General features: G+C 38.3%; 1 protein-coding gene across 2 annotated transcripts in view; it reads left to right on the forward strand.

Moving 5' to 3' along the window:
• The window catches only part of MGMT (O-6-methylguanine-DNA methyltransferase), a 580807-nt gene extending 575173 nt beyond the window's left edge, over nucleotides 1-5634 (forward strand). For both annotated transcript variants that reach the window (XM_030202962.1, XM_030202963.1), the window contains one exon: nucleotides 4343-5634. In XM_030202962.1, coding sequence (XP_030058822.1) covers nucleotides 4343-4471 — 129 coding nt within the window. In that variant the 3' untranslated portion in view covers nucleotides 4472-5634. The remainder of the gene's footprint in view (nucleotides 1-4342) is intronic.
• Nucleotides 5635-10916: the final 5282 nt, after the last annotated feature.

Raw genomic sequence — 10916 nt, forward strand, 5'->3', positions numbered from 1 at the left:
CATAAAAGCATACAACACAGACAAGAAAAGCAACACTGGGCCTTCAAGAAAGAGATAACAACCGTCCTTTATTGTGACAAAGACTCAACACGGGCCATGTTTCGGCGCACAAGCGCCTGCCTCAGGGGTCAGAGTATGTCTTCGCAATATATAAACAGGGGTTTACAGACAGTCGAGCTAAGTTGCCAGCTGATGCTGGACATACAGTCAGTCGAGCAAAATGCTGTCACTCTGGTTAAGGCTCAGCCCATCCTTTCGTATTAGGCTCCCCCTTCCACAGAATGTTGTCCAGTTCCTAACAAATCTAAAACCCTTCTCCTTGCACCATCGTCTCATCCACTCATTGAGACTCCGGAGCTCTTCCTGTCTCTTGGGCCCTGCGCGTGGAACGGGTAGCACTTCAGAGAATTTACCCTAGAGGTTCTGGATTTCAGCTTTCTAAGAGCCTAAATTTGGCTTCCAGAACCTCTCTTCCACATTTTCCTATGTCATTGGTACCCACATGTACCAAGACAGCCGGCTCCTCCCCAGCACTGTCTAAAATCCTGTCTAGGTGATGCGTGAGGTCTGCCACCTTTGCACCAGGTAGGCAAGTCACCTTTCTATGTATTTTTTTCCAATTCCACAATATTTTTTTGAGATATGGTGATCAGAATTACGCATAGTATTCAAGGTGTGGTTGCACCATGAAACGATACAAAGGTATTTTAACATCCTCATTTTTGGTTTCCATTCCTTTCCTAATAATACCTAACATTTTATTTGCTTTCTTCGCTACCGCTGCACACTGAGCAGAGGGTTTCATCGTATCATCAATTATGACACCTAGATCCTTTTCCTGGTCAGTGACTCCTATTGTGGAACCTTGCATCACATAGCTGTAGTTTGGGTTCCTCTTTCGCACATACATCATTTTGCACTTGCTTACATTAAATGTCATCTGCCATTTGGATGCCCAGTCTCTCAGTCTTGTATGGTCATCTTGCAATTTTTCTCAATCCTTTTGCGATTTAACAACTTTGAATAACTTTATTTCATCAGCAAATTTAATTACCTCACCAGTTATTCCCATATCTAGATCATTTATAAATATTTTTTTAAAAACAGTAGTCCCAGCACAGGCCCCTGGGGAACCCCACTATCAACCCTTTTCCATTGATAATACTGACCATTTAATCCTACTCTCTTTTAACCAGGTTTAATCCACAATAGAACACTATCTCCTATCCCATCACTTTCCAATCTTCTGTGGAGTCTTTCATGAGGTACTTTGTCAAATGCCTTTTGAAAATCCAGATACACAATTTCAACCGGCTCACCTTAATCCACGTTTGTTCACCCCCTTAAAAGAAATGTAGTAGATTGGTGAGGCAAGATTTCACTTGACTAAATCCATGTTGGCTTTGTCTCATTAATCCATGCTTATGTATATGCTCTGTAATTTGTTCTTGATAATAGTCTCTACCATTTTGCCCGGCACCGACTTCAGGCTCACTGGTCTATAATTTCCCAGATCACCTCTGGAACCCTGTTTAAAAATTGGCATTAAATTGGCCACCCTCCAATCTTCCGGTACCATGCTTGATTTTAAAGATAAATTGCATATTGCTAACAATAGTTCTGCAAGTTCATTTATTGGAACCCATCCTTTTGGAATAGGCACCCCCCTTCTCCAGAGTGTTGCCCAGTTCCTAACAAATCTAAAACCCTCCTCCCTGCACCATCACCTTATCTATACATTGAGACTCTGGAGCTCTTCCTGTCTCTTGGGCCCTGCGCGTGGAACAGGGAGCATTTCTGAAAATGCTATCCTGAAGGATCTGGGTTTCAGCTTTCTACCTAGGAGCCTAAATTTGGCTTCCAGAACCTCCCTCCCACATTTTTCTATGTCAGATGGAAGATTAAAGAGGCATTAGTGCTGCATGGGCCCTTAAGTAAAGACCCTTGCCAATGCTTGTCTCGCTTCCCTCCACTATTAGACAGACATCGTGTCGGGGGGGCGGGGCTGTACAAACCAGCTCTTCAGCGTGGGACTGTGCTTACAGGGCCATGCAGATCTGATGCTTCTTTAACCTTTTGGCCATCATGGGAGATGGCTGGGGGCAAGGGTGTCGGTCCTGGCAGCGAGAAGGGAAAGCAGAGATGAGAAGCTGGCCAACTGGAGGTAGGGGTTAGAGGGAAAGAGGTGATACTGACCATGGGGGAGGGTAGAGAGGAAGAAGGGAGGTGCTGCCCACCTGCAAGGGGGGGTGGGGCAGAGAAGGGAAGGATTGATGCTCAACTATGGGGCAAGGGGGCAGCATGGCTGAAGGTCTGTGTATGGCATTCGATGACATTGGGCTGGCCCTGGACCTGGTACATAGATTGCTACCATGTTCTGAAGATTATCACGAGATAGTGTAGTTGGTATTCTTCTTTATGGTTCTTTGTTTTCTGTTTTCTCTGGCCTCTTTATCTCAGCTAATCCTTTGTAACCTTTTCTTCTGCTCTCTGCTCCTTTCATCCTTCTCTCTCTCTCTCCCTTTGTCTTTTTCATCTCTGTAGCCAGCTGTTATACCCATCTGTCTGCAGGTAGGAAACACAATGAAGTACATAATAGCTAAGACATGTACATGCTTGGCACACCTGTACTGCTCACAACTCAATACAATCCAAAACTAATCACCAACATGCTTAGGGGAAATTCTTTAATATAATGCCATATAAATTTCTTTAATATACCCCTATAAAAATTGGGAGAAAAAGGACCTAAGCACTTACAAACCACTTGGGTTATCACTGGTCGTAAAAAAGAAAAAGAAAATCCATATTTACAGATTTTTAAGACAGCTCACCATCAGGTGAAAAACATGCATTTGTCTTAACAATAGTTTCCAATATCTAAGTTTCACAACCTAATTTTATATAAAAATGCCCAATGGAGGCCTTTGTTTTCGTATTACAAGCTGTTTCAGGGAAGGAACATGACACTTCCTTCAACGTATCATGTCATTTCCTGGACAGTGATATTCATAAGACTTGCAGCCAATCGCATGTACTACTGACATATTAATAGGATCCCTGAGCAGACCAAGGCTTGAACAAAATAGCAACCTGCTAAGAGTATATGTGTACAGCACATCCCATGGCTTTACTTACTGTTGCCCTCCCCCCCCCCCCCCCCAAATCTTCAGCCTCCATCAGACACATTCTGCTATCAAGAGTGGAACAGCAGCTCTTACCTATTACAGCACCCTGGTGAAGTGTGCACAGCAGTAGACGGCTAGGCTTGCTAGAAAACAAAGCCAACAAAACAGAGGGAATCCAAAGCATGGAAAGTAAAAGAACAAGGAGCCTTCTGAATTGGGTGTGTCTGGAAATATTTATTTATTTATGTAGTGCTTGACCTGGGCCATGTTTTGGCAAACCCCTGTGTCAAAGGTCGTATATTTAGTGGGAATGGACTTTGTCCATGTTCATATTTCTTCAAAAACCAACAGCAGTTGCACATGAAATAAACACACTCTGAGCAAGGAAAGTCATCAAATTGCTATGGTATTGCTGACAAAAGATCTTATTGCCTTCCTGTTGCTCCATGCCCTATTATAGAAAACTGAGTGATCATGTTGCCCTAATGATTCTGTTGACCCTAATACCAACTACCTAAATGTTTTGAGTAACTGGATCCATTATTCTTGGAAAAACTAACTTGAGCATCTTACATACCATTGATTAATCCATCTTTACAAAGGAATGTGGAGAAATCAAGAATTCTATCTTAACAACCTACAGAATTTTTTTAATGAGTGTGAAATTTTATCATGAGATGTTGTGGAAACAAATGTTAACCCTTCACTCAATATTTTCACTTTGTTATATGTTAGTAGCTTATTTAGCAAATTTTTGTCAGGTTAACCCCCTCCTTAGTGATTGTGTTTTCATCCTATCCCCTAGTGTATGGGCTTCCGCTAAGACACCCTTCTTCAGTAATTTCTCAGACATTGATTCACATCATTGTTTAACAAGCATACCTGTTTATAGAATTACATGCATTGATCCCAGCTCTGCCTCCTCTCCACCCAAACTATACCGCCAGGAACACGGCATGCAGACCATGTAACAGTAGGTGTATACTTTCCATGAACATCTGTTTTGTGTGTGTATGTAGTTACACAATTTACAAAAGCCCATTTCTGTGTGGAAAAAATATATTATAGAAATGCCCCCAAAATGCTTTGATTATTGTCCCCAATTTATATAATTGATTAATGCTGATATTTTCTAGAAATAACTGTTTTATACAAAAATGCACCTTGAATGAAGAATAAAAACGGCAACTAACAATCTCTCATTTTTTTCACAGGTCCCAATTATAATACCGTGTCACCGAGTGATTTGCAGCAGTGGAGAGATTGGCAACTATATGGGAGGGAAGGAGAATTGTCTGAAAGAGTGGTTGCTGGCACATGAGAAGATTCAGAAAAGAGCCTAAACTTGTGTTTCATGATTCAGATCTTATATTTTTAACTACATCAGAAAAATACAACAGTTAAAAATCATTAACCTTAAAGACCTATTAATATTTAGCAGTGGTATATACATTATCTAAGTCTTTATGATACAAAGCTTCAAATATAGTAGATTGTGGGAATGTACCTAAGCACAATTATATTTTAGAAATAAGAGAATTATAGGAAATCATAAAAGGTGGTGGGATTGCTGTGGGAATGTTTTGATGCAGTTCAATCACAGCTGCAGCACAGCCAAAGCACACAACCAAAGATACTTAGATTATAACAAGCTTTCAGAACGTGCAGTAGAATTCAGGAAAATGGTAAATATTTGAGTGACATATAAATATAATACAGCATCCGAAGTGAAATGTGTGGTGGCACCACTATATTAAAAAAGCTGGATGTGTCCAGGGGGACGCAGCTTGTGTGCCCTTTCTTGTTTTTACATTTTACAGCAGAATGAGTACGGCGGACTGTGCCTATTGTGCATGTATTTTGTTCCCATCTCAAGTCCTGTTTTGTTCTATTTTTAATGCCTATTAAAGCAAGGATAAGGGAGTAGGCGGGGCATGGCAAATGTTAGGTGAAACTACCCCTCTAAGGAAGCATCTGGCTCTTGGAAGGGACAGCCAGCATTTTGAAGCTTTGCATGTTAGGAAGAGCAAAAATGAAATGCAAAAGCTTCAGCAACACCTCCCTGTTCCTGCCCTTTTTTTGCATGTGCCCAGATTGGAAAGCTGTGCTTCTGCCAGAATGACTGCTTAAGTTTCTTCTGTTTTCTTTGATGTTTAAGTGTTTGAAATGATTCTTTGCATAAACAGTTGTTAAGGTAACACATACAGAATCATTCACAAGGAAGTAGCCTATTCACAGAATTTGTTTTTCCTTTTGATACCACTGGTGATATTAAAAACGTATGAACACAAAGCATGTTGCCTTTATTGTTATTGTGGAAAATAGTCAGAGGAAGATTCCTGCCAAAAAGACTGTGCCAACATAAATAAATGTAAAACTGTCTAATTTCTAAAGTGTGCTGTATTCTGAAGAAAAAAAAAACATTCAAGTGTTGCTTACTCACTTCTGTCTGACACTTCTATCATTTTGTATTTCTCTCTTCTTTAAATAAAAGATTTGCAGTAAATTTTCAGGCATAGTTATTTTCCTCCATGCAATGAGAGAATTTAGGAAAGCTAAATATATAATAGACTATAGTATAGTTTCAAATTGTAGCCTTTACCTACAGTATGTAACAAAAAGGTTGCAGAGGTGAATACCCTTGTGTGTATTTATATATATATATATATATATATATATATATATATATATACACACACACACACACACACACCCTTTGTTGATTGGCAATATATTTAAATATATAGTTCAGTTATTTTCTTAATACATCACGTATATAGGAAGGGAAAACGCTGAACTGTATAGATAGGTGCATGCATATATGCTTTTGACAGAAATATGTTTTTGTTTCATAGTTACATTTAAGAAAATGTTTCTACAGTACTAGGAAGTGCTACAATGAAAGACAACACAATGATGCCTACATTATAAAAACATTTGTCAGTTTGACATTTTGTTTAGTAGCAAAACACAATAAAAATATTGAAAGATATAAAATTAAGATTCAAATATCTCTAGCAGCCAGCATGTTTTGTTTAATTCATAGATTTTCCAACAGAGGGCACTGTAGTTTAGAAGAACCTACCACATGTTTCCTAGTATGTTTAGGAGATCTCATTCACCATTTTTTTTTTCATAATGTTTGAGTGAATTTGAAAATGAACAGCACAGTAGAAATCTTTGAGCTGCCTTGTTTGCAGTGCTTCAGATGGGCTGCTCCAGGAATTAGCTGTTGAATACTGTCACAGTATTCTGTAGTCCACAAAAATGTAGTGTAAAGATGTTATAGGAAGATAGAGTATGGCCTTTCTTTACCAGTGATTTCAGGAATTGCTAATGAAGCCAGGGTTGCAGACTCTTGTGACCACTAATGAAGGGTGCTATGATACCGGGAGCCTCTGGGGGTTGTGTTTAAATCAGAGTCAAATCCACAGTGCCGCTTAGGTGCACTGCTACTGTTCTTTTGTGCTAGCAGTGCTGATTTCCCTGTGATATCTTGATTCTCTGCAGTAGTGCATTTGGCAGGATGACTAAGGTTACCATATGGCTCCAGAAAAAGGAGGACGGATTGAGCCAGCCGGGTTTTACTTCCATTGCTTTCCATTGAAAGCAATGGAAGTAAAACTCGGCTGGCTCAATTACTTCCATTGAAAGCAATGGAAGTAAATCCCGGCTGGCTCAATCCGTCCTCCTTTTTCTGGAGCCATATGGTAACCCTAAGGATGACACCCTAATGAATTAATTTTTGCTACAAAACTGAGCAGTGAAGAGTTTGCACACTTTGTTCCATTCATTTCACTTCAGGCTAGATTTACTAAAGTACATTACTACATGCATGTTATTTGCTGCATGGCCTATTTTATACAATGGGACCCATTTACTACTAATTCACATTAATATGGTAGCTGTATATTAGTATATCTAGCTTTATTTTATTTATTTAGAATTTGCGCACATCTTTTTCAGTAGTAGTTCAAGGTGAGTTACATTCAGGTACTCTGGATATTTCTCTGTCTCAGGAGGGCTCACAATCTAAGTTTGTACCTGAGGCAATGGAGGGTTAAGTGACTTGCCCAAGATCACAAGGAGCAGCAGTGGGATTTGAACCGGCCACCTCTGGATTGCAGGACCGGTGCTCTAACCACTATATGAAGAGCAATGTGTAAACTATATTCTGTACCAACATTTCAACATCATGAAGAAACTTGTTTTGTTTTGTTTTTTTTTGGCCTGCCCAAAGATTTTTTGTGTGCTGTTGTAGCTGTCTTGATATATACCTGAAGTTTCACTAAAGGGAGCAACAGCATGGTTCAAAGTGCCATTGTCTTATTCACCTCAACGTACAAGTGTAAGAAGCAAAATCTTGGAGTAGCCCAAGATCTGCGTGCTAGCTGGGGGTTAGAGCATGGTTTATAAATATTTGAAACTGAGTGAATGGTGTAAAAATATTGAAATGTTCTCAAATCAGGAAAACAAAATCTGTTTTCTTTTGTCTCGGAATTGGGTTCCACTGACCTATCAAGTTTCCTCCCATTCAGCCATCCAGTGCTTTGAACTGCTGACATTGAGACACTGTGCAGCCAGGCACGACAGCTGGCTCTGCAGCATCTAATACCAGCACATGCTGTTTTACCCCATTTCCAGAGAGGAAGATAATGAAAGACTCAAAAATAATATTTGTTTTGGCAGAACTACATTTATAATGAAATAGATGCCCTTGACCATGGAAGAAACTCAAATTTGCGATGTTACTTAAAAGGGGAACAGGGTGTTCAGCAAATGTAAACGATGCTAAAATATTATACTGTTCAGGCCAAATAAGGCACATTATAATATTGAAGCCAGTTTTATTATTTTTGTTCATATTATAGAAGGCTACTGTAAATTTTATGTTCTGAGAATAGCCAGATAGTTAGGGGTTTGGTAAAGATCTCCTTAATGAAGACACAGCACTTTGCAGAGTAATGAGCTAATATTGCAAATCTGTAATAAAACATTTCTTGAAAAGGTTTCATTATATCAACATGAATAATTGTCAAACAGTATCTTAAGTGTGTTCACAGGAACCATAATTGGTTGTTTTAAGATTATAACCTGCTTTCTGCATAAGTGGAGGTGAAGTTATTCATTTAGAGAGAAATGTTGCTTTCAGTTTCATCATTTTTAGTTACAGAGGTGCTAAAAATGTAACAATATTGTGTACCATATCTATACATAGTGCAAATCATTGTTTCTCATCTCAGGCTGTCATGTTTTAATTACGTTCATAAATCCCTTTGCATGGAATTTTGGCAATGTCGTGTACACCCGAAAGAAAAACATAATTTTTCTGATTGTTTCTGAAACTGTTCATTTTAGAAGCTAATGTTGCAGAGCTATGTTCTATCAGAATGCAGTTTGAGTAAAATCCATATAACGAGATTGCTAAAAACTTGAGGCACAGCAATCCAATGGGAGTCTTGCAAGATTTATGTACCATTTCAAGAGTAATTGCTATATTTGAATCTTATAGAAATGTAAAAATCCTTGAAGAATTACAATGACAGGTTTAATTGTAATTCCTGTAAGATTCATATATAAAACCGTGTAGTGCTTACAAGGCTTCTCTTTTAGGCCATTCTATAGTCATTTGGTTGCTGTGTGCTTCTTTTTCTATTTACTGTATCTGACTGCTTTTACAAACAATGGAAAATATTACTGACAATACACTCACTCTCTATTAAGTGGGCAGGATATTTCAGTTACACTGATGTATAAATCAGTCATACGGGAATTATAGTTTGTCAAATGTTTGCTTACTATTTTTATTTCAGATAACACGCAGAGTATATAGAAAATCTGGTTAGTTTAAGGTATTAAAAGGTAGTATTTAGCCTCATTTTTTCCACACTGCATTTCAAGAGGCCCACTTTATCAGAAACAGATGATTAAGAAAACTTTTCCCTCTTCTGTCACTTTAATGTTGAAGTATATGTTTCTGTCTTCCATGCTACTGTTTTTCAGTTCTGATAGTCTTGCACAAAGGTGTAATAAGATTTAAAGCATTCTCCTCTATCTGAACAACTGAACTGATTTTGGTTTGTTAGGTCTAATGAGTGTAATTAGTGTGTTCAGAATACTGCAGTTAACATCAATTTTATCTTAGGTTCAAGGATTGTTTTTTGAGATTATGTGGTTTAAGCTGAGCTCTGTACAGAAAGCTGATCCTGAACAGCCTTCTGTCTGTGTGAAGCAATGTGTAGGTGGCAGTTAAAAGCTGGGGCCAAAGCCTAGAGAAACTGCAGGTACTGATGTGTCTTTAAGTGACTCAGGGCAGTAGTCCAAGATCTTCTGGACCAAGAGGCACCAGCTGCAGACAGATGGAGGATGTCTGTGCTCCATCACCCTCAGGTTTGCTCAGACAAGGATCTATATACTGGAGTGGGAGAGTGGATAAGAAAATAAGAAATGGTAGCTGTGTTGTAAGGTGAAAATTGACGTGAGCATCACGAGCTGACAGTCCCTTTGATTAATGAAAGGTTATTGTTAACAAGCCTTTTAAGTTTCTCATTAATGATTTTTTTATCAAAATAAAGCTATAAGAAAAAATTCCACATGGACAGTAATTAAGATTGATTCCATACAGTGTGTTATCAATGTGGGGTTTTTTTTTCCCCTATAAAGCACATTATTTTTAAATAACATTTTGTGGTTGTTGGGCATTCAGTAGCAGCAATGCCCTTTGTGATGCTGAAAAGCAAAGAATTGCAATGACTGGGATTAACTACAGATTGTCCTTAAAGAAAGACCCATTTAAAGTGATGCTATAGAATATATTTCTTAATAGTATTATATTGCTCTACAGGATTTCAGGTGGCTAAATTAAGCTGCCTTTGGATAGCTTCCCAGTATGACTGACAAGACTTGGGAGGCCCGTTTACTAATGTGCAGTAGCCCTAACATGGATAAAGATAGTAGAGCCGAATTTTGAAGGAATTCCCTGAAACAACTATTTTAGCATAGTGAAACAGCGCAATGTCGAATCTATGATATGTGAGCAAACTGAACTTTAATCAGCAGAAGTAGAGGTAGAATATGGATTTTGAAGCGTATACTCTGGCGCAATGTATTTAAGATAAGTATCTACTTCAATATTATATAAAAGAAGAATTGAATTGAAGAATTGCATAATTAAGGATATATGTGAAAAGTTTGATGAGAATTAATGGAACATTTCAACAGAAATATTTGAAAATGAACTATTGAATCTTTTATGATTTTGGTAAAACAGGACCGATGAGGATTTCAAGTGAGGCGTATGAGTGTTCTGCCTCAGACTCATGAAAAAGGTTTCACCCGCTTTTTCTGATGGTTGACAAAAAATATTAAAGCATGATTACTTAAGGATCCTTTCTTTTGGATATTCTTGTTAATAGTTGGTTTCCTTATTTAGATTTTTGTGACCAAGTATTGATTTCGCTTAGTAAAAGGGTCACTTCGTTTCTTAAGCCTCAAAATATATTAAAGAAAAAGATTCCAAGATTCAAATATTGCAGGTATGTAATTGCATGCACTGAATATGGCATTTCATTTGTTGTTTATTTATTTATTTATTTAGATTTTGCTCACACCTTTTTCAGTAGTAGCTCAAAGTGAGTTACATTCAGGTACTTTGGATATTTCTCTGTCCCAGGAGGGCTCACAATCTAAGTTTGTACCTGAGGCTATGGAGGGTTAAGTGACTTGCCCAAGATCACAAGGAGCAGCAGTGGGATTTGAACCGGCCACCTCTGGATTGCAAGACTGGTG

The sequence above is a fragment of the Microcaecilia unicolor genome, chromosome 5, assembly GCF_901765095.1.
Source record: "Microcaecilia unicolor chromosome 5, aMicUni1.1, whole genome shotgun sequence".
Classification (NCBI taxonomy): domain Eukaryota; kingdom Metazoa; phylum Chordata; class Amphibia; order Gymnophiona; family Siphonopidae; genus Microcaecilia; species Microcaecilia unicolor.